At 40.5% G+C, this 26,960-nt stretch overlaps 1 protein-coding gene across 1 annotated transcript in view; it reads right to left on the reverse strand.

Annotated features, from left to right (window-relative positions):
- Positions 1 to 20,085: 20,085 nt before the first annotated feature.
- Dsg1 (desmoglein 1) overlaps positions 20,086 to 26,960 on the reverse strand; it is a 30,600-nt gene continuing 23,725 nt past the window's right edge. The window contains exons 12-15 of the mRNA XM_055625720.1: positions 24,994 to 25,130; positions 24,596 to 24,668; positions 22,350 to 22,558; positions 20,086 to 21,330 (exon numbers count right to left, since the gene is read on the reverse strand). Of these exons, the coding sequence (XP_055481695.1) occupies positions 20,260 to 21,330; positions 22,350 to 22,558; positions 24,596 to 24,668; positions 24,994 to 25,130 (1,490 nt within the window). The 3' untranslated portion in view covers positions 20,086 to 20,259. The remainder of the gene's footprint in view (positions 21,331 to 22,349; positions 22,559 to 24,595; positions 24,669 to 24,993; positions 25,131 to 26,960) is intronic.

The raw sequence follows: 26,960 nt of genomic DNA on the forward strand, positions 1-26,960 counted from the left end.
ACTGATAGAGAACCCAGGCATTTGGTTTTCTCTGAAAATAATGCCTTTCTTTCTCTTTCTCCCCTTCTCTTTATCTTATTTTTAAGATACACTTTGACTTGTTTGCTCTCTCATTTGATCATCAGTAGACTTACATCTGATCCAGTCTAATCTGTCTTAATTGATTCTTCAAACAAAATTTCCTAGTTGCCTTGTCCACCTTGAATCTTGGCTTCCCTACATACACAGAGTTAGAAGTAGTTGTGTTCTTTCTTTCAAGAGTATGAGATGCTGGCTCTGTTGGCATAGTGGGAAGCAATCCATAGGTTGGCTACCACAGAGGTAATTCTATATCCCAAACACAAGCATTTACTTTAAATAGATCATTTAAATGTTTTCCTTCCTGGCCTGTAGGGATGCTTTTGCAATGTGACTTAAATATTTCATAGTTAGTTGCAACATAATTTTGACACAGTTGACAGTCCTCTACTTTGCAAGAAATTCACAGGGAAATAACTGTTTATCAGAATTGAGCTTAATCAACTTTTGCTCCCTTCAAATTTCAAGCCCTTGGAATTTTCATAGCAGTCTGTCTAATTTAAGTATAAATAAAAAGAGTGGATTTTCTTATGTCCAATTATGAAGTCTAGAAATTCCCTAGTGTCAACTCTGACTTGATGTCAGGCAGAGGTTAATCTAATTCAGCTCCATTCTCACCCACCCCATTTAGTCCCTCAAGCCACAGAGAGGTCTTGGGGACCTACAGAGACTGAGCTTCTGGCTCTACCTTTGCAGGAAGCAGATTAAAAATAAGAAAGTCTGTGTAGACAGCTGAAGGTGGACACAAAAGATAAGAGCTGTACCTTTTCTTCCCAGACCCCAAGTTTTAACTTACCACGAATAAGATCAGAAGGCAAATATTTCTGAAGAGAAACCAATCCATTTCCTTGAGTCTCTTTTGCCCTTGGAGCCCAGGGAGAGTCAGTTTTAGTCCTGGTCTTCCAGATCCCAAATTAGTCTTTGCAGCAGGATGTTCTTGGCGATGTCCTGTCAGGAGGGCATGGGTGACAACTGTGGCGCTGTCTGGGCAGAGGGATGAAGATGTTCTATAATGGCTCTGTTTCTCCTCCCCAAGCTCCTGGGCTGGTCTGGAAGGCTGGCATTGTTTGGGCTCTGGGTAAGAACTTAGACACACCTTGATTCTTATTGCAATGAAACCCTTTGTTGGACACCAAAGAAAAATCTTACAGAGTGAGGGCAAGATTTACAGGGAAGATACCCAATGAATAATAAATTACTCACAACATGAAAAATAATTAAAATGCTAGGGCCTATCATCATGGTGAATAAAATTAGAAGGCTCCTTCTGACGGCCAACATTGTAAAAACAAAATTACATAGACCAACAAAACACAGACACACAGACATATACACACACACAGACACACACACACACACACACACACACACACATCTGCTACACAACCAGCTTCAATCAATGGATTCTTTAGCAGAGGGCATTGTGAGAAGACACCAGGCCTGATACACTGAGAGCTAGAAAGGGTAATGAAATTCTCTTTATTTTGATGGTTTCTGCTTTCCACTGAAGAAGTTCTATGCTTAAAAAGCAATCTCAATTTTAAAGATTTACTGGAACAGGCAGTTAAGTTGAAGAGACTCTGATTTAACTGGTACCAGTGGGTTCCTTTTTAAAAAATGAACCTCTGTGATACAATGGAATTGCTTTTTCTTACTGCTGATGAAGTTTGCACAAGAAACTGATACCAATTTCAAGCAGCTAATTAAGTAGAAGAAAAGAACACACATGAGGAATGTGTTTTTTTTTTAAATTAAATTTTAATTGTTTATATTAATTACAGTTTATTCACTTTGTATCCCAGCTGTAGTCCCCTCTCTCATTTCCTCCCAATTCCACCCTCCTTCCCTCTTTTCCTCCCATGTTCCTCCCCCAGTCCACTGATAAGGGAGGTCCTCCTTCCCTTCCATCTGACCCTAGCTTATCAGGTCTCATCAGTACCGGCTGCATTGTCCTCCTCTGTGGCCTGGCAAGGCTGCTCCCCCTTCAGGGGTGGTAGTCAAAGAACTAGCCACTGAGTTCATGTCAGAGACAGTGAGGGGTGTGTTTTAAATCATCACATATGCTTATTAAGAAGCTGAACTTAGGTTACTTAAGAGAAACCAAAAACAAAGTAGTACCCAGACCATTTTGATGGTCATTTTCCTCTTTTAATTTGTTTCCTTGTGAGGACACGTCTTGAATGGAGTGTAGAGTATCTAGTGAGAAAAAGAAATGCAGGTTGGCAGCCACACCAACAAACATAAGAAGAAAATGCAATTAAATGTTCTCTAATTGCTAATCCACCCTAACTGGAGAGTTTCAAAGGGAAATTGCACGTTCTGTCCCCCCTCAATTTAACGAGACTACACTAATGGTGTATTTCCAAAAGTGCTTGGTCTCTTGAGAAACTTACCTTCACATTTTTGGAGGTACAGGACAGAACACAGGCAATTAGAAAGCTGGTGTGGTAAGAGAAATGAATTATATGTTTTAAATGCTCTTAGGAAAGACAGAGGGAGTTTTGTTCCTAGAGTGGGAAAAAATAGTTAAAAGGAGGCAGTCTTTGAAGACACCTATCAGAGTGAAGCTTTATTCTTTACAGTACCCCCCAAAATATGGGTCTCTCATCAGGACACCAACTGCGCTCTCTTAACAAGTAGTTGAAAGGACAAGACATGAGCTTGAAATCAGCATAATTTATAGTTTATTCCAGTACGTTTTAACTGCAGAGCAAGCATTGGAATTGGCCTGGTGTTTGGGGTAGATTGTGTAGAACTGTAGTGCAAACAGAAATTGCCAAGGATTTACTAACCCACACCTATGTGTTTTATATAGGCCCTTAAACCAACACACGGAGAAATAATGTGTGCTCGAGGAACCATTTAAAGAGGTTCTTCTCTCGTTGTTTTATGCAGACATGAGCTTTCACTGTTTTTCCTTTTCGTGATGTGTGTGTGTGTGTGTGTGTGTGTGTGTGTGTGTGTGTGTGTGTGTGCGCGCAGAAGCTTGGAAAATATGACCCCTGTATCTATCATACAAGGTGTTTTTCTTTTATATCTAGACTAGAGCAGTACCCACGGTCCACTAAGAGTGTGTGTCGCCTGTTACTGGTGGCAGTGGACTGTGCTTGCAACACAGGAAATGTCCCTTCATTCTAGGTGTGTAGAAAGTCCACATGATGTTGCAAACTGGAGATCATGTGCGAGCAACAGTGGAAATGATTTTTTCCAACCCACTGTGTCAACCTGTTCATTGGCCGGAACTTCATTGTGGTCTTTAAAAAATTATTTCTTCACCAAGCATTTGGTTTACTTTGAACTAAGAAAAGCAGTGAGAATTTGTGTTAGTGCCTGTTGCATGTGGGATATCCCTTGGTTATCAATCCAGTGTGTGCTTCTAGCCTTAGAGACACATTGTCAACCCACATGCAGATGGTCTCTATCTCAGAAATTTAGGATGCAAGGCTACTTAAAATTTGAATCATAAAAGCACAAGAAAATGAAAAGTGTCTCAAATTCATGGACTTCTAGACTTAATACAATATGGCAGGCACCTTTCTTTTACTTACTGGCTAGTCCACCATGGTTCCTGAATACAAAACCCTTTTTGGTCTTCTCAGAAAGGGAGTATCAGAGGTTCTTGGAGCATATTTAGAAATGTCAGTATTCAACTGTTGTGTTCTGGGCATAGCAACCAAAAATAAATATGGGAGACTTAAATATTTAAATTATGTTTTTTATATTAATTGTGTGAGTATATGGTGTATGTTTGTGTGTGTGTGTGTGTGTGTGTGTGTGTGTGAGTGCTATGTGTGTGCCACAGCACACATGTGGAGGTCAGAGGACAACCTTCGAGAATCAAGTCTGCCATTCTACCATGTGGGTCCTAGGATTCACACTCATGTCATCAGGCTTGGTGGCAAGCACCTTTACTTGCTGAACCAAACATCTTGCCAGGCTGTGTAAAACTTAGCTACCATGAGAAACTGCAGTGGTTCTGGCAAAGGCCTATGTCACTGTAGATGTGAGGTGACAAGAAGAATTTTGACATGAACTCATGGCTACGTGCCATGGAGTCAGCCAGAGCATAAAAAGGAACTAAGGCTAAAGAAAGAAGCCAGCATCCAGGGGCCACAGTGGTGATTTTCTATTTGTGTTTTCTTCCAGAAGACTCCAAGGTGATCTAAGCTGTGTCTCGCTAACATGCATTGTCCAAATTTTCATTGTTCAGCTGACTAATTTGGCAGTTTTATTTTATTTTTTATCTAGGAAATACTGAATTAGAGTAATTCTGTTTTTCTGAAAGAAATAATGTAACCAATGTCTTTGTGTCACATTGCTTTTCACAGGGGAAAACCATTATTATTATTTTTTTGTTATTATTTACATGTCTGATGGATGAGTGTATTTTACTTGTTTCCTTTTTCTGAAAGATAGGTAAGGTTTTCTATCGTCATAAATGCAGTTCAGAAAATGAATTTATAAAATCAAGCAACAAAAATAAGTACAAGATCATTTGGTTCTGTTTCTACGTTTGTGATTCTTGAGTTTAGTGGTTCCTAAAATTCAAATCCAGTGTATTGGTCTTTTGTTATTATTGTTGCTATGACAAAATACCAAAGGCCAAGTACTATAAAAAAAGAAAAGAAATTTAATTTTTTTATATATAGTTTTTGAAGCTGAAAAGTACAAGATTGGATGAATTCATTGGTGTGGCTTCTGAGAAGAGTCTTTGGCCAAAGGCATCATGAGGTGTGTCATATAGAAAAATACAAATCAAATAAGAGTCAGAGTTCAGGTTTGCTCATTTCATAACAGAATCTCTTGGGGACTAAGCCCATCCCTTAAGAACGATAGTACCACTTTCTGAGGGCAGATTCCCAATGACAATCTTGAGAGACGAAATGTGGCCATGGCTTTCATGAGAGGCGGACAAAGAGCAGCTGTTCTCTTTCTCCTGGGGACTTTCAGGGACTGTTGGAACAGAGAGTGAAATATTAGTGTTTGAGGTTAAACAGAGGTCTTTGAACCCAGTTTTTCCTCTCTTCCTCCCCTGTGGCCTTTGTTTTAGTGATAGCCCAGACTGGCCAAAGAGAGGCCAGTCCCGCTTCAAAGCCAATACAGATTTCTAAATATCACTTACTTTTCAGTATAGCCTGCATATTTGAGAGTGAAATAGTTGACGGCTGAATGTTATGGCTTAAGAAATGACTTTTTCATATTTCAGAGTTTACTGAACTGTTGAGCTTAGCAGTTGTTCATATGAGCAGAATGCTATTTTAGTAACTCCTTTACTATATGTACATCTGACATCAAGCTAGTGGTATTTTCTCAGAAAAAAATGCCCCTTGAATTTTGAGGATATTCTAGATAGTTTACCATTGTTCTTGTGTTACCTTCCTGTTGTCTAAAACAGCATCACACTTGTCTTTTACATTCCTGTAAAACACAGTGAGAACTTGGAACACTTTTGATTTTTGAAGTAATGATACATACATTTTCTAATGTGATTTTTCCCCAGAACAAGTTCTTTTTAGGAGAGAGAGACTCATACACAGACACACAGACACACAGACACACAGACACACACACACACACACACACACAGAGAGAGAGAGAGAGAGAAAGAGAGAGAGAGAGAGAGAATGAGGACCAATAACATACATAGGCTAAGAGACTATGGCAAGAATGTTAAGTGAATAATTTTTTTCTCACATTATGATATTATAGGATTCCCAGAAGGTGCTAATTAGCTGTCTGTAGACAGCTTCTCTTTTGAAAGTTGAAGTCATATGAAAAGAAATTTAGAAACGTTTATGGTCATGAACTAGTGTGTTAAATGTAATACAGACGTTTTAGAATGGATGCAGGCAAGGAGGTTTTAATTAACCTGGGCTGGGGAGATGGACACATGTAAACAGCTTTGTCTTTGTGTTGACCTGGTCTAGTTGCCGTGAAGATGTGTCCGATGGTCGCCTACAGTACTGAAGATAAACACTCTGTGCCCTCATTAAAGCTAATTTATGTATGGTGACAAAAGGCCAGCCACCAGGTTATTTAGTAAGTGTTAGAAACGATGGAGGCTAAATGTTAGTTTCCTGAAGAGTCACGTTAATTCCATAAGCATGATGCCAGTTTGCACCCTAAAATCATACATGCACCCTAACCGAGATGCCCTGCTGATTTTCTTGGTGTGTAGGATGTATTCCAAACACATGGGCACAGAATAGCTTGGCTTCTGGTTCTGTGTTAATTAAAGTCTGCCACTTAGGAAATCACTACACACTCATCCTGAAAATGCCATTTTCATTGGCTTCCGAATTCCTGATATTGACAAAGGCACCTGTGTTATAATCACTTAGATGTCACCCTGGCTTGGTCAAGGCCTCTGGCTGTTCCCTACCTGCCGAAAAGCTTTGCTGGGTATATCATTCACCTTTGATATGCTAGCTCTGTATTTGACCACATAAATATAGGATATGGGCAATTCAGTTAGGGAAAGAAAGCAAGGAATAAGAAAATCTCAAAGTAGGTATGGCTTTGAATTGTATTTCTTGAAGGGTAATATGGAAAAATGTAGATTTCTTGACCTCTGGTGTACTGAACTCAAATCTGGGGTGAGTCAAAGAATTACTTAGTTGTTACATGTTCCCCAGGTAATTCTTGGTTTGCTGGCTGGAGTTAAGAACTGTTGACTGATGACCAGTGAGATAGCTTAGTGGGTAAATGTACCTGCCTCCAACCCTGACAACTTGAGTTTCATCTTGTGGTAGGCTGTGTGAGGATGTCCCCCACAGAATCAGATATTTGAACATTTACTTCTCAGCTGATGACACTGTTTGGGGAGGTGGCTTAGCTTTGCTGGAGGAAGACTGTCAGTGGGCTGAGCTTCGAGAGTTCATAGCCTTATCCTTCTTCGAGTTTGCTCTTTCTGCTGCTTCATGCTTGAGGTTAAGGATGCGACCGCTCAGATTCTTGTTCTTGTTGTATGCTGCCATGCCTTTCTAGCCATTGTGGACTCTCCCTCTGTAATTACAAGCCCAAATAAACTCATTCTTCCATAAGTTGCTTTTGGCCATGGCATTTATCACAGGAACTAAAACACATCTTCAGAATCCACATGATGCAAGAAGAGAACTCTTGAAGTTATCTTCTGACCTCCTCAAATACATCATCATATGTGTGCCTGCCCCCATATGCCTACACTCAAAGTAAATAATGTATGAGAAAAACATTTTTAAATTTAAATTTAAATTTCTATATTAATTACAGTTTATTCACTGTGTATCCCAACTGAATCCCCTCCCTCATTCCCTCCAAAGCCCACCTTCCCTCCCTCATCTTCTCCCATGCCCCTCCCCTAGTCCACTGATAGGGTAGGTCTTCTTCCCCTTCCATCTGACCTATCAGGTCTCATCAGCACTGGCTGCATTGTCTTCCTCTGTGCTGGTAAGGCTGCCTCCCCACCTAAGGGGGAGGTGATCAAAGAGTTAGCCACTGAGTTCATGTCAGAGACAGTCCCTGTTCCCCTTACTGATAAAAGCATTTTAAAAGAATCATTGGTTCTGAGTCATTATCTTATTCTACGGATGACCCAGAGAAAGAGGATGTTATGTAAATAAGAATCTGTGTGCCACAGGTAGGGTACAGAGTAACTTGTGGGAGTTGGTCTGTTTTTCTCTCTCTACTCTATGGACCCTGCTGGGTTGAACTTAGGTCATCAGGCTTGATAGGATAGTATCTTTATCCACAAAGCCATCTTGCTGGTCTGAGGAAATTTTTCTAATGTAGTTTGATGTCTTTTCATGGAGGTGGTGAATATTAACCATTAATATTTATTTTTATACGGAAGGGCTGCTTCCTTTCCCCTTTATGCCATCTTGTTAATGATATCATTATTGCTAATTTAGAAAAGTACACAACTTATTTAGAAAAAAAGTGCAAATGACATCTTTAAGGAGTCTGAGACTTCCCACTTTCCTTCACCTGCTAATCAATGATGTGCAGCCAGGTTTCCATTGTCAGGTAATTTTACAGTGGCTTCATACATTTGGAAGGATTGTGTCGCTTTTGGAGAACACTGTATTCTTTTCTCAGTTCGTTCACACTGCTAAAAACAAAACATCAGAGGCTGGTGAGCTTATGCACAGCAGGCATTTGCTTCTTCCAGCCCTGAAGGCTTAGAGGTTCAAGACCACAGCACCGGACAGATCCTCTGTGTTGAGAGCTTGTTTATGGCCTCACAGATGGCAGAAGGCTCCACTCCTAATATTGTCACCTCAGGTTTAGAATTACATTAGTTCCTTTTCTTATTGTCCTGACAAAATGCCTGGCAAGAAGCAACTTAGAGGATGAATGGTTTAAGTCCGCCTACAGTTTGACGGGTCACTGTTCATTACAGTCAGGAAGTGGTGGCAGCGGGTAATTGACGTGGCTTGTTACATCTCATCCACAGTTGAGAAGCAGAGAGAGATGAGTGCTTGTGCTCAGCTATCTTTCTCCTGTTTATTAGTCCTGGACTCCAGCCTGTGGAATGATGAAGCCCATAGTTACGGTGACTCTTCCTACCCCAATTAAGTTGCTCTAGGTAATGCCTTCTCATACGCTAGAGGCTTCTCTCCTGGGTGATTTTAGAACCTGTCAAGTGGACAATCAACGTGAAGCCTCACAAAGGTTTCAGTATACTGGTTTGGAGGCAATGAGACAATTTGGAAATGCATCTGCAAGTTGAGTAGCTCTATCAGGTACACTCACTGGTTGATGATCACTACCAATGTGGCCCAACTCACAACCGTAAACTCACTTGAAACATTATGAGGTTTTTGTGTGTGTGTGTGTGTGTTTTTTTTTTTTTTTGAGTTCAGGGTCATTGAGCTTGAACTTTGTTTTTGTTTTTTGAGGTAAGACCTTGAACTTGCAGGAATCTCTTGCTTTTACCTCCCAAGTGCTGAGATTGCAGGTGTGAGCTGCCACATCTGGCTTCAGGGATTTGTAGATGTTGTCAAAAAACTGCAATGGCGCTGGAAAGATGGCTCAGTAGGTAAGAGTGTTTGCTTCGAGCTGGGTGTGGTGGCACATGCCTGTAATCCTAGCATTCTGGGTGTCAGATGCAGGCCGATTGCTTTGAGTTCGAGGCCAGCCTGGCCTACAAAGTAAGTCCAGGACAGCCAAGGCTACAAAGAGAAACCCTGTCTCAGAAAACCCAAAATCAATCAGTCAATCAATCACTCAATCAAAAGAATGCTTGATTGGAAATCAGGAGGACTGGAGTTTGGATCTGTGCAGCCACATGACACACCTGGAGAGCCACAATCTCCCCAAACTCCAGTTGTTGGGGATCTGATGCCCCCTTCTGCCCTCCATCAACACTGGTGTGTGGATCCACTGTGCATATACACCTACACAGACTCATAAACATGTAAATACAAATTTCAAAGCCAAGAATTTGATTTAGAACAAAACAAAAAGTTGGGCATACTTGAGAGACCCTCCTACTTTTGATGTAGACTCTACTAGATTCGTGAGGCATTCTTTGTGTCATATGTACATTTGGTCAGAGGAATTAGTTACTACTTTTAAATTCCTGAGAAGAGAGATCATTTTCCATTCTTATTCTGCATCTTATTTTCATTTGGGGTCCCAGAGCCTGGTAGAATGAAATGCATGACTCTGCCATCTTTTACTGGAAACCCCAGATGCCTTTATTTATCCTTACTATCAGGTCTTGCTGTGTAGCAGTTACAATGTACGCCCACTGTAACTTTTTAAAGGATTGTAGCTTTTTGAAAGTCTATCACAAATTGTGGATTCCAGCTGGCTGACAGTTGTCAAATTAGATCCTTGTCTGAAGTTAAGTTAAATATGGTATGCCAGTGATGTCAGGAAGCATGGGCATTTAGATCTGGTTCCCCCAGTGCCACTTGCTCACTCTTTTTAAAGTTAATTAATTGCTCTTAATTACAAATTTCTTCTATTTCCTTTGGGAGATTAAATTAGATATACCTATGTAACGAAACTAAGAAATGTTACATCCTCCTAGCATGTATTACAGCAGTAATTCTTTTCAACTTTCTAGCATGTCTAATGTTTAACATATTTGATATTTGTTAAGATCTATGGCACTAGGCATAGACATGTTGTTTTTCTAAACATTAATATGTTCTGAATGATAATAACTAAGTGTAGGTTTTATTTCTTGTTTTGTATTCTCACTCATAGATAACATCTCCTTCCTGATAGTTTTCTTCTGTTACCTGAATTTTTTTTTTATTTCTGTTTTAACCCACTGTTGGCTGTAGCAACTTATAAAACACATTGCGTGTCTCCTAAGAATCTTGTCCTTTTTCCTTGCTTCAGAGAAAGAAGCTTGCCCATGGCACAGGACAGTCTTTCCAGGGAAGACAGACTCTGTCAGAAATGAGACTGTCCTGCACTCTCCCTGTGAAAGGTTTCCGCCAGGCTCACATTTACCCTTTTATTTGTATTGGGAGCAGCTCATTTTGTTGGCCATGAAATCTCAGCTCCAGCTTATAGAAGATGTTGCACAAAGAAGGACTTAATCTGTTGATTAGTGTGGAATAATGATGTCTGCATGAGAACCATTAAGTTCATGTCTCCTCTGTAAAGGATGACCTCTGCTTATCCTAGCAACCAAGGGAGCAGTCTAAAGGTTACCTATTTGTCATGAGTAGAGCAAGGACGGAGGGAGAGTTTGACATACATCATTGCATAGGGATTGAGCAATTATATCTCTTTTTCCTTACAGAGGAAACACTTCTTCTTCTTCTCTTCCTCCTTCTTCTTTTTTCTTATGGTTAACAGCATGTGGAAAGCTTTGGCAGTTTTTTTTTTAATAGAGTTTTACCTCATCATTTAGGCAGTTTTGAATATATATATATATTCAAAATATATATATATATATAGATATATATATATATTGTATTTTAAATGTCCTCCAAAAGTGTGTATGTTAAAAGTTCAGCTCCGAGGTGGCGATGTAGTCGGCAGGTGACACAGCCTGTAGGAGGTGGGTCTAGCTTTCCTAAAAACTGTACTGGGTATCTGCACACCTGCACACCTGGTGCCTTTCTGTCTCTACCTCTTCATTTTCAGACCACAGCGAGGGAGCACGTTCTACCACTGTGTCTGCCATGATGATCTGCCTTGCCACAGGCCAAAAATTAAGAGGGCTAAGTGACCATGGCCTGAAATCTCTGAGACTGTGAAGTAAGAGTCTCCTTTCTTCTTCTTTTTTTTTTAAATTTAATTATTTTATTGATCCTTTGTGAATTTCACAACATAAACCCCAACCCACTCATCTCCCTGTCCCTTCATACTCACCCTCTGCCCTTGAATTCTCCCTTGCAAAAGAAAAAAAAAATCTCGTGATGGAAGTTGTAAGGTTTCACAGTGTGTCCCACAGTATACCCTTTTTCTTTATTCTTCTCTACTTGCAAATGTTCATTGCAGTGAGTCATTGCCTTGGTCTGGTTCGAGGCCTCTGGTTTCTACTTTACCATCAACACTGGATCCTCACAGGGACTCCTCTTGGATAGCCTGTTGTTGCCCTGTGTCGTGGAGATCCTACAGCTTTGGAACTAGCCCCTTCATGCACTCCAGAAACTCACTGAAAGGGTGGGTGTTGGAGGGGCCAACTCAAAGCCCTGGACCTGGGCCTGTGGTAGCTGAGTTGGCCAGTGTGCCAGCTCTTCTACACCACCAGGGCCGGCTCTCCAGCACTGCCCTGGCTAGCTCACTCAGTGCTGCAGCTTGCTAGGGGCAGAGCCAGCTCTCCTGCTTTCACGCCCTTGGGACCTGCTCACCGGCACCCATACAAGAAGAGCCAGCTCTATTGTGCTGCCCGGGCAAAGTGCAGGGCATGCAGCAGGTGAGGGGAAGGGACAGCTCGCGTGACCTCAGGGACAGCTTTCTTGCTTTCTGGCTTTGTTACTCAGTGCACCCATTTGTTGGCTCAGATCTCATTCCCATTTCTAGGGGAATGCCTAAGCCAGTACTGACCCACCAGGAAATTCATCAGGGTTTAGGTGCACAGATGACTGATGGGCCTTGATGAAGCACTTTCCAATTTTTGCTCATATTTACCTATCCAAAACACTTAGCACCTCCATTTCTTCAATTCAGTGATGCTCAAGTTGCTCTGCCCACCTGGGTGGCAGGTGGCCTGGGTTATTAGCCAGAAGCAGTTGGCATGTACAAATTCACAAGCTGCTTTATTACTTTTACGCTTCCTTCCGCAGTGAACACGATACCCACTGGCTCCCAGTGGTTTGCCGGGCAGAGTGAACTTCAGTTGTCTGTAGCAGCAGCTGGCACTGTGGCTTTTACTGCTGCCCTCTTTTCCCTTTCTCTCTCCATGTCTGTAACGGTTTTACTCCTTTCCCCGCAAATCATCCCCAATTCTGCTTTGTGGTTCAACTCTTAGTGAACTTGAACAAGACTGTAGCCGGAATGAGTCGAGAAGCCCTGCCATTGATCAAGGCATACATCTGAAAGAAATGGCTCTCAAGGTAAATAGCTCACAGTTTTTCTTTTGGAGGAAAATGTGACAATTTATATTCTGGGTCAAACCACATGTGAGATTTGGTGAGAACAGGAGTCTGGTATTTTGTTGTTCTGGGGCCAGACTCTCTTTCCCCTGGGTTATATGGAAAAGAATCTGAAAGAAAAGATAGCTCTGGGAAACTGGGGTACACAGACTGAGGTGTTCAGACTAAGAGAAGTCAGTGGCAGAATTTGTCTTATTTGAATTCAGTCAAGTACAAGGCCAGAAAGCAGTATCATTAAAGGCATGTACCACCGTACTTGGCATTTCCATAGCTTTTCCCTCATTGTAATGTTCTTATTGTTCTTAATTTTTATCAAGGCAATTTACAATAAAATTAAAATTTTTCTGGCTGACCTGAAGTGTGTCCTCATTCTTTACTCAGACATTTTTCTGGGACTCTCGTAGGACCAAACCTTTATTTACAGTAAAGGTAATTCTCTTGCAGCCCTTCAGCCTAGAGTTTTATCTCACCAGCTAAAATAACATCAGGAAATACCCTGACATTTACCAAAAACATTTTTTTTTCATTTTTCCAAAAACTAAAGCTTTCTAGGTGCCCATTAAATGCGACCTCAGAAGCCACCAAGACCAGTGTCTCCAAAGACACTGAACCCCAACTCTTTCTTGAGGAGTACCCACATTCTCTTAAAGCCCCTTACTGTTCTTTGAGAAGCTGCCACCCATTCTTGGATTTCTCTTACTCTTTTTTCTGGAGCATCCTTCTTTCTGTTAGTCTCCATTTTGAGATCTTTTGAAAAGTCTTCTTCTCTGCTCCATACTAGCTCATCCCCAGATTCTTTGTGAGGCAAAACCAAGAATCCTGTTTTTTGCAGGTGGAGACCTTAGATGATCAGAGCTAGGCACTTCAGGAGGCATTGTGGAAGTGCTTCTGCTCCTGCCAGTACTCACATCGTTGCTGGTCTGTCCAGCATCTGTAGGATGCACTGTTGGTCTGTTTCCTCAATGGCTGCTCAGCTGCTCTGCCCTGCCCTTTGCTTGCAGGTCTTTGTTTTCTGGTCAGAGATTCATGTAATGTTTAATGAGTGCCACTGGCCTCAGAAAGAAAAATCCCCTTAGTGCTATATCTACACCCTACTCCTGAGCCAAAGGAAACAGTTTGTGAGTTGCCCTGAAGGGCATCTCTATAAAGACTCTTCCCCCAAGTTCTAAGATTCTCTTTTGCCTCCAAGAGAACTACTTAAGACCTCTTCAAAGTAAACTGACTTGGGGGTGACACATCCGGAACAACTAACTTTATTAACATTAACACATTCTGGATCCCAAACACATTTTGTCTCTGAAAAGAATTCCTTTAGTTCCTGGCAAAAGCATGGAGCTACATCATCATCCCTATGCCCCACTGACAGGATGTCTGTAGTCTGTAGAGGGAAGCTGCAGTCACAGAATGGAGCAAGCTCCTATCCAGAGCTTAAATGTGCTACAGGAGGAAGAGCTGAAGGAGAGCTGAAGGCAGAGGGTGGGACTACTCATGATCTTTGGATCCCAGATGATTCCACCATGAGCCTCAGATACTGGATGTTCAGGTTCGATGTGCAGGTATAAGATTTGGTATCTGCTGTTCTGTGTTTCAGTCTTGCTTTGGTCCAGTCTCTACTTGCTGTGTCTCTACTCCTCCCTTTTGGAACTAGACCTTTTACTCTGTGCCACTGTACTGGCAATATGTAACTTGTGTTTTGGTTTACAGTGGCACACACTTAGGAAGCTGCCTCGAGGCAGAGAATGGAGTGTAGGTGGTAGACTGCTTGCCTAGTGTGCGTGAGGCCTTGGGTTCAATCCCCAGCCCACAGCAACTTAGCATGTTGGACACAACTGTAATCTCAGCATGTCGGATGTGGAAGGAAGAAGAGCAGAAGTTCAATATCATCCTTGGCTTCATGGAAGTTCCCAGAGAGCCTTGCAGAGGATGGGAGAGAAGGCTTTGGAGCAGTGCCAGGACTGTTACAGACTGTGTGGACTTTCCTGGTACTGTAGATGCAAGGAAAAGCCCACTGAAGGAAAGCCACAGGCCCCAGCGCAAAAGCTGCTGATGTTTTGATAAATGGACATGATGAACTCATGGAATTACCTGCTACATAACTATGCCCACATCCAGAGACTAGTGCTGCATTAGCTTTGGCCAGAGAAGCTTCTGTCTGAAGTGGTCAGCGGTGACCGCAGAGATTCATCACTGGTCAAAGGACGGGCAGTGAGACTGTTGGAGTCTTAGCTGGGAGTGGGTGTGCCCTTCAAGGCTCAGAGAAGAGATGGAAAGAACATAAGAGAGGGACTAGGTGTGTGGGGGCAGGGAGGGGGAGAGAACAATGACTCCCAGACATAGCAGCAATTGCACTCTTGAACTCACAGCAGCTGTGATTACACTGACAAGATCTGGACAAGACTGGGCTTGTCAACACTCTGTCTTGGAAGGGGGAGGGGCTCATGAGGTCCCGCCTTCCCCTCCACCACCCTCCCTCCCCCCCCACCCCCGCACTGTAGGGTTTATATACACTTAATAGCTGACGGGAGAGGAAGAGATAGTTTCTTCAGTGGTGTAGTCACTGGTAGAATGCCCACGCTCCTGTAAACAAACTTCGCCTATGCTCATAGATCCAACCCTAATGAAACACACTGGAACACACACACACACACACACAGAGTCACACACATGTCCATTCACACACAGCGATACACACGTACACACAGTCTAACACACATACTCGCACACACATGTACACGTACACAGTCACACACACGTACATTCACATGCCTAACATACACACTCATGCGCACATACACATAGTCACACGCACATGTACAGTCACAATACACACAGACTCACAGTCTCATACATACGCACATACGCACATACATGTACACTCATATACACTCACACAAGCACACACATGTACACACACATACATACTGACACACTCATACACACAGTCACACACACAGGGACACATACATACTCACACCCACCCACAAACTCACACCATGAAAGTAGAAAGAGAGCAAGAGAAGAGGAAGATTAATGAGGGTGGGATTGGGGCTAGAGAGGGTAATGGGAATAGGGTTGAATATGATTGAAAAACATTACATATACACATATGTATGAAAATATAATGAAACCTACTATTATGTATAATTAGCATATGTTAATAAGAGACATTAAAAAAAAAACCTAAACTAAGCAAACAGATAAAGGCTATGGAAACTCTCCAAGTTGCCATGAAAGCATCCTCCATTATGAGGTGGTCACCAGTCGGGGGCAGAGTATTGTGGTTTGAATGTAAACTGTGCTGTATAGATTTGCTGGTGACACAGACCGGGGATGAAGAGGGAAACTGGAGATGTTGTTCCTTGCCTGTGGCTCAGCAGCCAGAGGCTCCTTTCCTCCTCAGGGATCTCATCTTGAGTAAAACCTGATCATTGGTTTTGCCTCGGAAAACAATTTGAAAAAGAACCAGTATGAAGCAGAGCTGAAGTTTATTAAAAGCCTTAAAAAATCGATTTAAGAACATCAGTTCACCGACAGAGACACTGAGGGAAAGAATAAGGTACGGTACGTGTGAGAGGACGGGTGTGGGCTTCTCAAAGGTCTTCGCAATAGTAACAGGCAAGATTTGGGTAACTTACAAAATTATCTTAAATGGTTGGTGAGGAATTTCAGTGAAATCATGGGGTAGTTCCTGAGGGCCAGCCTAGGCTTGCAGTGGCTGGGGTGAAAGTATAGATGACAGGAATGCAGGAAGCTGGGGCACATTCCCTGTCCAAAAAGCTAACAGTCAACTCTACGAGAGTTCCAGAAAACGCCAGGGATTGAGGGGAGGGAGCCAAAAACACTTAGGCCTGGTGCCTGGCTTGTTGCTCTTTTAGCATTCTCATTCTCTACAGAAATATTTCCAAGTAAAAGAAGTGCTGTGTCTTTAAAAGTTTAAAATGTAAGCCTTATTACTGTTTTCAGTTGTACATCTGCTCTGTGGTGTCAGTAGGAGACATTTGGAAGAGGAGACCTGCCATTAAACACAGAATAGGAGGAAGCTAAAAAAAGGACAATGAGCACATATGTAAATATTGTGACAACAATGGTCTCGCTGAACATAGAATTAAGATAATAACTGGATTTGATAAGTCCTAATTATTTCTTCTGATCTAATCCAATCCAATCTCCCTGACCTTATAATTCCAGAGAGACAACAGAGGCATCTCAACCATTTATTGTTAGAAACACAACGACTCAGAAATTACAAACTGTCTTAAAATAGTCAACAGATGATGAAGCAAGGACCTAGCACCCAAATCATCCCCCGATGTTTATATATATATATAAAAAGCACCTTGTCTTTAAACACTGCAAAAGGTGGTAATGAGAATTTAAAAATTGGAAAACAGTTTAAGAAAAAATAAGTTAAAGTAAGTATATTTTGGTTATAAAGTGTTTATACAAATACAACTCAATGGGAGGGAATATAGGGAATTAAAGAATAAATTATTCAGCATTTTAAAGTATTTGGTGGATGGTCAGTTGATCTACTCGAGTTTCGTCCTAACACAAGTTGAATAATCTGGAGGCAGAAGGCAGACTGAATTTCATGGGTGTGAAAGCTGTACTGTGAACACCCCAGGCCAACGTGCGATGGAGCCTACAAACACTCTTCCGAGAGTTGGGGTTTGTTAAGCACATTGGAAAGTGTGCCAAGCACTTAGGAGTTTACTTGGATTTTTCAATGTCTGTCCAAGAAACGATAATGCTTTTAAGGTTCTACTAAAGTCATGTAAGACACCTTGATGTCAACCAAATCTTGGCATGGATTCAGAAATAAGTGTTGTAACTGAAACTACCTGCTTAACATAGAAAGGCGATTTTTGAATGTGCATAATTAAACTTCTGTCAGCACATTACAACAAGTGAAACAGAACACTCACTAAAGGTAAACAGCATGATATGGACATTTCTGGAGTTATATGTCAAAATCAGCTGAGCATGTCATTTGATTCATGTTCAACAGTAAAGCATTAGTGACACAATTGGCTCTGCCTTTGGGGCCTTCCTCTTCAGAAAGCAAGATGCTTTATTGTGCTTTATTTTCAAACCACACATGAATAGCATGATGGTGATATTTACTTCTTCTTTTGGTTGAAAGCATGTTGACTTAAGAGTCAGCCTGGTTAATGAATCACAAATCTAGCTATTTATTTGCGAAAGGATTCTCTCTCTCTCCTATGTCTGTGGAGCAACACCCGTGGTTCACATTAAAGCACTGAGTGAGATCCTGCCGAAAGGCCAGTCATGAGCAGCTACCTTTCAATGATGCAATGATTTTTTGAAAACAGAATTGTAAGATGCAGGACTAAACAGAACACTGTTGTACAACCTTGTAAGAAATAGTTTGATCTGAAGTTAACTTTCCTGGGAAACGGAGACACGTCCTCCATTTACAATTTTATTTTCCCAGATTTCATATGCTTGATGAATTCTAATCATATTTTTAAAAGATGGCCATATTGTTACTTGTTAGACAATAATAATAATAAAAATAAACAAACTCTGGGTTTCAACCAGGCATCTAAGTAAAGATACAACAATATAGCACATTAAGGTAACAACTACACATTCCTTTGTATGAATGAATGAACGAAGGCAGGAAGGAAAATTGTAGTATTTCTATCTGTTCAAACTTCCAGACCTAGGTATCTTCAAAGATATTTCAACAGATACCTTCTGAATTTTTGAAAATTACATATTCTCAATGCATTACCCCAAATTTTAGAACAAAATAAAAGAAAGACTCTTTGAGTGACTTTATTTACACATCAGCATTTTGGCATGCTCCACATTAGCAAAGTTTTACATGTTCTATACAGGTAAAATTAGACATATTGTGGCCTTTAAAATATTAGCCACATTTGCTCTTATACAGAACAAAGTAGCTCTTGCTGGACTAATCATTCACCCCTAGATCTTTGACAAATGCTGGAGGTTCTGTAACACTCTGAGAAATGATAAATCAGGAGAAAACATCTTTAAAAGTTGTATATAATTCACAACTCCAGGGCCAGTATTTTCTCTATTTTTATTTTGCCATATCCCATCTCACTTTAGTGAGCTAATTTTAACACTGAGTTTAAAAACAAGAAAAGATTCCTCTACCCTGCAATAGTAAATGTACCTGTCTCTTAGAAGGCTTTGATTCTCCTAAGAGATTTTAAATCAGGTAACACCATATGGCAAACACACAGAAACATCACATCATAAATAGAACATTACTAAATTTCAAAGCTAGAAAAATATATCATACGATAACTTGTAAACCTCCTTTACATCAGAATACCTAGAAGCCAGGAGATTATTGACAAATCAAATGAAGAATTTCAAAGTTGTATTCATGAAATATTTTAGTTGAGGAATGAGTTTGTCTAGTTACTATTTTACTCTGTCTAAAGTAACATTACTTCTGGTAAAGGGTCCTGGTTGATCACTCCCAAATGGCAGTAGAGGGCCATTCAAAGAAAAACACTAATCTCAACTGTATCTAATAGTATAATAGTATGGTATTCCTTTCCTGAACAAACAATTCTTTTCTAACGTTCCCCACTTAAGACAGTTTTCATGTTCTAAAACCCCCCCTCCCCCGAGAGTCCCTTAAAAATTAGCCCAGGCTTAGCCATACTATAAGCTTCTTCCCGACAGCTCCGCTTAAGGAAACTATTTTAACTTCGGAGTTATGCGCTGAAGAGCTGCACAGGAAAGAGTGTCACTTACTGCTGAGACTCAAGATGTAACACTGTCCAGTCTGCGAGAGCGGGAGGATTTAACATCCTCCCTAGCAAGCAACATTCTTCAAAGTCACACCTACAAACACAGCTGGAGCCGGGGAAATCCCCGACTCCACGGAAGACTTAACTGAAATCCCTTCTTGAGTTTCAGCTCAGTTTGTGTCAAACAAGTCTCACTTTATTGGTACTGTCTATGGGGTTTTCCTTCTAGGGCATATTTCTTTATTTGAAAATTATTTCATCAAATGCAGTTTAGATGTGGTCAAGGTAACGCTAACTGGCATCTTATGGACTTAACTGTGCAGTTAGAATTTTATTAACCTTAGCCTGAATTTGTTGGAGGGTTTTTAACTGTATTACATGTGAAGCAGACAAGGTATATGTGAAGAAAATGTCAGATTTTTCTCACCTAAGTGATCATAAGCTACACACTGAATCTTTTTGTTAATTTCTGAGTAGCAAGAAGAATTCTTCCACTTGCCATTTAAAGCCAATGCTTTGACATTAGCCACATTTTATTTATTCAACATGCTGGTGATACCCTACAGGGCTTACATATTTAAAAACAAAAAAACCCCAAAACAACCCTGTAGACCACATAGCCACAAATAAGACTATACTTCAAGTTCACTGTCATGATTTCATTACTGTTTAATATAAGATAAATGTTTATCAGTGCTAGGGAGCACTCTCCCCCTGGTGACGTGTCCATTTATTATTTTTACTGTGGCTCCTCACCTTTCTCCACAGGTCTCCTATAACCTGCTCTGCATTACGAATTGCACTGTTAGATGGGGGGGGGGGGCAGGAGTTGAAGGTACATCACAGTGGTGATGGCGAACAGCACTGTGGGACCCTGACTACTTGGTATACTGTACCGTACTGTACTTTGTGATTCGGCTCCGAGCCATGCTAGGAGAGGCAGATCCAACTGTCTGGCTAAAGTGATGGTCAGAGGAACTCCTCATGTGGCCAATAGTGGCTGTCCCTCCCATGCTGCTCATGCCCCCACCTCCACTAAAGCTGCTCAGGCCGGCGCCGCTACCACCCATTGTGGTTCCACTCAGAGCCTCGCCGCCAGCACCCATGGTGGTGCTGACCAGGCCACTGCTGCCTATGCCTCCAACCCCGCCTATTCCAGCGGTGCCACCAGCTCCAGAAACCACCCTCTCTGTCACAATCACGTTGTGGGCATTTGATAACTCAGGGGGCATGCTCAGGTTGCCTATCAGGCCAGAAGTTGGTTGGATCACTCTTTCTGTCACAACCACGTTTGAAGACTCTCTAGGGTTAGGAATGGTCAGAGTGGTGGGTAGGCTTGTGCCTGGTGCTATTATCCTTTCTGTCACTATGACATTTGATCCATCTCTTAAGTCAGGTATGTCTACCATCCCATGCAAATCAGCACCAGAGATGGGGCCCACCACCCTCTCTGTCACCACTACATTTGAAGCCTGCCGGTTATCAGGAAAGTAGACAGAAGGCTTGAGAGTGCCGGAAGTGGCGTAAGATTCCATCACAGTGACATTACCATAGCCAAGAGGATCAGGAATTGGCATAGGATTCTGCACACTAGGGCCAGTGGGGTAGGTGTTCTCAGAAATTACTGTGGTAGTGCCAAAATGTGGGGAGATGGGTGGAAGTCCACTAGCCAGGTGCTCTGTTTGCTGGGGGCGTATCGGTTCGGTGCTCTGAGGAGGCCAACAAGGGTCAGGGTCTGGATATGAGTCTATTTCTTTCCCCAGGCTGATATCTGCCAACTTCTTAAACTTGGGCCCCAAGGTATCCAGGAAGCTTTCATCTAAGTCTTCTCCAATGAAGCTGCAACAGCCCACGGAGCCTGCAGGGGAGCCTACACCTTCAATGTCATAGATGAGCAAACAGTCATTGGATGGGCGTCCTTCATCTTCATCAGCATAAGCATAGGCTTTCTAATTTGTATAGAAAAAAGAATATTAAACAAACAATAACAATGTGTTTCTTTAACCATTAGATGAACGTATCTAAGTTCTAATATTTACTAGATCTGCTTTAAAAAAGATTTCAAAGGTACTTGAAAGAATTCAGTTTGGAGTTATTTTAGCTATAATTCCAATACATTTTGATGTTTAAAATTTTCTTTAGATGACCTTGCTTAAAATAGTGCACTTTGAATACAAAAATCACATATAAAAATTAACACATCATCTATTTTATTACTAATTTTGAAAGAGGGAAATAAAAATAATTTGCACAAAAAAGTTACTGGGAGGAACTTCTTTTGGTCCGAAAGGAGTATTTATAGTTGGCAGGTTTAGTCAAGATTGCATTTTCTTTCACTTAGGCAAGATAGTTTTTGTCAATATGAAACAATTTCATTCTGGATTCAGGTTTTATTTGGCAAGATCATGTCAATAATTTAATAGTTAGAAAAAAATGGTAGACATAAACTAACAAACTTTTAGTAATGATAAATTTTATAAACTGTGTTTAAAAAAACCCAACACAACAAAGTATGGAATAAACTTGAATCCTGTTCTAGATGTGAGAATTAACTGCTAAAGCTTCAGAGTGCTGATATTTGAACTGAATCTTGAAAGGTAGATAGAAATGTGTGCGAGAGGAGGAATGAGAAACAAAGAACAACAACAACAACACAACATTGCCTAGTGGACCAGAATAACCAGAGGCTCGAGGTGAGCCCTCTGTGGATAAGGCAAGTGGGTTGACGCAGAGGGAGAGTTGGAGCTGTATGTTGGCATGTGAATCATGGATTTGGACTACAAATTAGAGACAAATAGAGCCATTGGCAGTATTTATGAGGGAGAGTAAAATGCTCAGGTCAGAACTTCAGAAACACTCAGCAACAAACAAGTTGTAGAGATCAGACCACTGCCAACACCCTCATGGGAGTGGGTGAAAACTTGGAATGAGGGAGATAGAAAGAGAAGCATGTGGCTATGAGTCTTACCTGACAGAAGTAACTTTCCATAAAATTCATGTTGAGACCTCCATCTCTACATTCTCTCATTGAATTTCTTCTTAATGTTCCTGAATATTCTTGGCATATCTCAGGTGCAGCTGATGTTTTAACTCCATCCATCATCTCAAATCCTGTAGTTCTTTCTCCTCCTCCCAGATCTTGCATTTCTCTGCCACAGTATTCATTTGTATAAACTCCTTAAGACATTGAACACATCAAATTTAACTTTTCTAGTGTGGTATAAACTAAAAACTAACTTACTATCATGATACAGTTTCCTAATTCAGGTATGCATTGCAAGCAGAGATGGAGATGACACATACAGGAGGGATAATTATGATATTAACTCAAAATAATATTAATAGAGACAGAATAATATAATACATTAATAATATTAATCAGTTTGCTGTTTTTAATTATCTGTTGACAGACTTTTCTATATGATGTGCCAACAGAAGTGCAAGGAAATAATAAAAATCTGTGGGCTTAACAGTTTGATCTCAAATTGAGTCAAGTTGAGTTAAGTTTCTCCAATTCTGAAAGTTAAATAATAGTATCAGTATACTCCTGATGCACTCCTGGATGTCATGGCATCCTGCAGAAGGCATATGAGCCACTGAATTTTAGAAAGAGGCCATAGCTACAATGAGAAAAGTGGTTTCTGGAGGTATCGTGGGTAAGCAGTTGAATGTGAGAGATGGGAAGAAGCATGCTAAATGCTTGAGGTGGTGGAATAAAAGTTGGTGGTCAGAAGGGGTATTCCCATGGCACAGCCTTCTAATTTGAGTTTGGGGAAACATGCTTTTTATATTCCAATTATCCTGATGCATTCCATGCTACTTTAGGATTTCTATGAGACTTCATAGACTTAATGAAAGAATTAGGACATAGATAAATATTGGTGGTTTAGATGAGGTGATGGGTCTCAGGAACTAACTGTAGACTAATGGCGGAGATGTGATTTTCTGCATGGGGAAATATTGGCACCATTAACAAAAACAGACACACCAGGAAGAGAAATGGGACTAGTGATCTGTTATACAGAAGATATACAGACTATTGAATCCAATTCTACAAAATAGAAACGTTTCTATGTCTGGAACATTTTAGAGTATTCAAAGTAGAGAAGTAATTATATAGGGTCTGCAGAGATGGTTCAGTGGTTAAGAGCAGTGGCTGTTATTACAGAGAACTTGGGTTCAGTTCATAGCACCCCCATAACGGCTCACAACTGTCTGTAAGTTCAGCTCCAGAGGATCTGATGCCCTCTTCTGGCCTCCGTGGGTAGTGCACACATTGTTCACAGATGTACAAGCAGGCAAACATAAAATAAATAGCATAAACAAATAACCAAATCTTTAAAAAGTAATACTTTGTGAAAAGACTAAGAGAAAACTGAGAAAAAGTAACATTTGCTTTTAAAAAATAAGATAGTAAGACCAAGACCATCTTTCTATTCTACTGACTATGTCTACTGACAGAAGAAGTTATTTTAATTGTTCTTTTATTACAGCAGTAGCTTTCTGGTTTCTGCTTGGGAATTAGTCTAGACATTTGCTTCAAGCTAAGGTGTAGATTCTTAGGACTGTGCAATGAAAACTCCCCCAACATGCGCACCACTTTAGCTGAAGGCTCTGGAAGGTTTTCCAAGTGTTGCTTTTAATGTAAGAATTTAAACAAATGTTTCATAGGTCATTGTTCATACTTATGCTAAGAATGGACATAGTTTTCTCTGTAAAAAATGAGTAGTTAAAGTGGAAGAAAACTGAACAGGCTGTGGGATAAGTTTTCATCCTTATACACATACACACACTCAGTTACATGTATAAACTCACATACACATATTACCCTCACAAACACACATACACACATGTGTAGTATTCCATTTGTTAGATCATTCATGATTGTACTTCTGTACTTCTGTTTACAGAGAGCTTAATTATACTATCTTTCTGATGATCAAGAAAGCTTTTAGGATATGCAGCATGTAGGCTGGAGAGATGACTTAGCCATTAAAGGCTGAACAACCAAAACTAAAATATACAGTCTATAGGATCAATTACAGTAGGCTGCAATTTTCCATTCTTTTCATTTACAAATATGTCATTGGAAAAGGAATTATAAAAGCACATTTGAAGAAAAAAAAAACTATACCTAAACAGTAAGACACCCAATGAGAGAAAACACAGCCCATCTTAGTCATTTGTGTTTTTGGAAACTCCCCTTTCTCTTACCTGAGTTGTCAATGCATTCTATAATGTTGGCATTACCAGGTGGCATTTGGGGTACACAGATGGTGGTTATACCCTAAAAGACAAGAGACAATATTTTCCCATTTGTAATCTCTTTTCTTCCTCTACTTGTACATTTTTATTCTAAAATTACCACAGATTTCCTAAAGGAGGACTATTTAGGAAGCTTTTGAATCCTATTTAGAAGTTGAATCTCATTTTAAAGTCTTCCCTGGTGACTTCTACTGAGTTTTGAGGAACATTCAACCTCAATTGCTTTCCTCAGTAGTTACCCAGAACCAAGAATAGTGTAGACTAAACGATTTCCACCATATTAAGCCGTGTCCAGAGACTAAATTTTGATGAGTGCCCAAATCTCATCCTTATGGATTAGCACTTACGTCGTGGGGTTCGGGCTGTGGACCTTCTACTGCCCATGTGTGGATTGCTCCATCAGAACATTCTGGAACAGGTTCAAATGCAACTCCACCACCGGGGGCGCCTCCACAGTCACAGCAGAGCAACAAGAATGGGACCACTGAAGGAGAAAGAGGAAAGGGTTAGCACTGGGCCATGTTGAAAGAGAACAACCTGGTTTTCAATGCTTAGATGAGAGTCTCCAAGCTGTATGAATTTAAAATGACTACTTAATATGCCAGGACAAGTTAATAATGGTTGAAGCCTCCCCCCTCAAAAAAAAAAAAAAAAGCATGAGCTTGGAAACACTAGACTTCAGTGCATTTTAATTTGTTTTATAGTACTAAAATTACAGATGAAATCATACAGTTAAAATAGTTCTTTTTGCTATCATCACTCAAGAAAACAGCAGAGACTGAAGAGAGTTGAGGAAAGCACCGCTCATGATCTTTCATGTCTGCACACACTCTTCTATTTTCACACATTTCCCTTTCTCGACTTTAAGGGGAAATCTCATTCAATTAGTTATTCTCATGAAGGTCATTATTACAGAGACACGTTTTCTTTAAACAATTCTCACATAGATAGAGACTATCACACTGTAGCAATATCTTTTCTTTCTAATCTGCTTTTCATTCATTTGCTATTGGCATACAATCTTGCTTGATAATTTTAAAGGAATATATAAAAAGAAAGGATGCATAAATAATTGAAAGAAATAAAAAAGAAAATAGGGAAGTAGGAAAGGGAGGATAGAAAATAAGAGAAGGGAAAGAAAAGATTGATGAGCTTTTCTCTTTTGGAAATCTGTAAAGCTGAGAGAAAAAAAGAAATGTAAAGTTGTTGCCCTATAGCCTTACGGATACCATTGAAAGCCTTTGTTAGCCGCACTGTTGGATGTTGGATGTTGATAGTTAGGAAAGTCACTACCTACAGCGATTATCATCAGCTCTTTGGTATTCAGTTTGCTCCAATAAAGCAAGGAATTGACTACAAAAAGTAGAGGATTAGCTTTGCTCCTAAGTAGTTCACATTCCATTCTGCAGATTTCTTAACATTCTTACATTTTTCTTGATCTGGTTCATTTTAATTAAAAAAAAAAAATCTATTTTTGCACTCATTGTTTTCCTCACAGAACTTTTCCTGGTTTTTATTTTTACTTATTCTGAGCCAATAAGGATGAATTCCTGTTATTTAACACTTCCTTTTTTTTTTTTTTTTTTTTTTGAGAGAAAGTGCTCAACTTTAAACTGTGCTCTCTGTGTGCCCAATTTCTTTGTGGTTCATGTTGATGAAACATTCCAGGAGGTGAGTTATTTAAAGTTGGAAGCTCTTGCTCTTCTCCCAGCACCCACATGGTGACTCACAAGCATCCACAGGTTCAGTTCCCAGGGATCTGCCACACCCCCTTTTCACCTGTGCAGGCACCAGGCCCACGTGCTTTACGTCTTATACACATAAACTAAACATATATCTTTTATAAAAGTGAGAAGTGAAGGCAGAAATATTTTAAAATTTTTGTATGTGAGTTCTCTCAATGTACACTTTGTGAATAATTAATTAAATATGTGAAGGTGGTTTCACCACCAAGATTTCGTGATTTTATACTTGAAAGGGTAATTTTTCACATTTTTGTCTTTATTTTTGTGTATTTATACACATTGGAATTTCGCTGTGTATCCCAGGCTTGCTTCAATCTCACGATCCTCCTGCTTCAGCTTCCCAGCTGCCCGGATGGTAAGTGTGGGCCACCATGTTCAGTTGCAAACGTCGACATTCATATTAACTTAATGACATCATCTATGCTTCAAGATACTATTCCCTTTCCACTCCTGTTTCCGTCATTCCACAAGTCCACCAGGAACGTCAACTGGACTCTACGTTTTTATTTCTGTCCATGACTGAGGCTACTGTAGTGGCCGCAGGACCCACCGAGGGGCAGACGTCACCT

This window comes from Psammomys obesus, unplaced genomic scaffold, assembly GCF_907164565.1.
Source record: "Psammomys obesus unplaced genomic scaffold, mPsaObe1.curated_primary_1811, whole genome shotgun sequence".
NCBI lineage: Eukaryota > Metazoa > Chordata > Mammalia > Rodentia > Muridae > Psammomys > Psammomys obesus.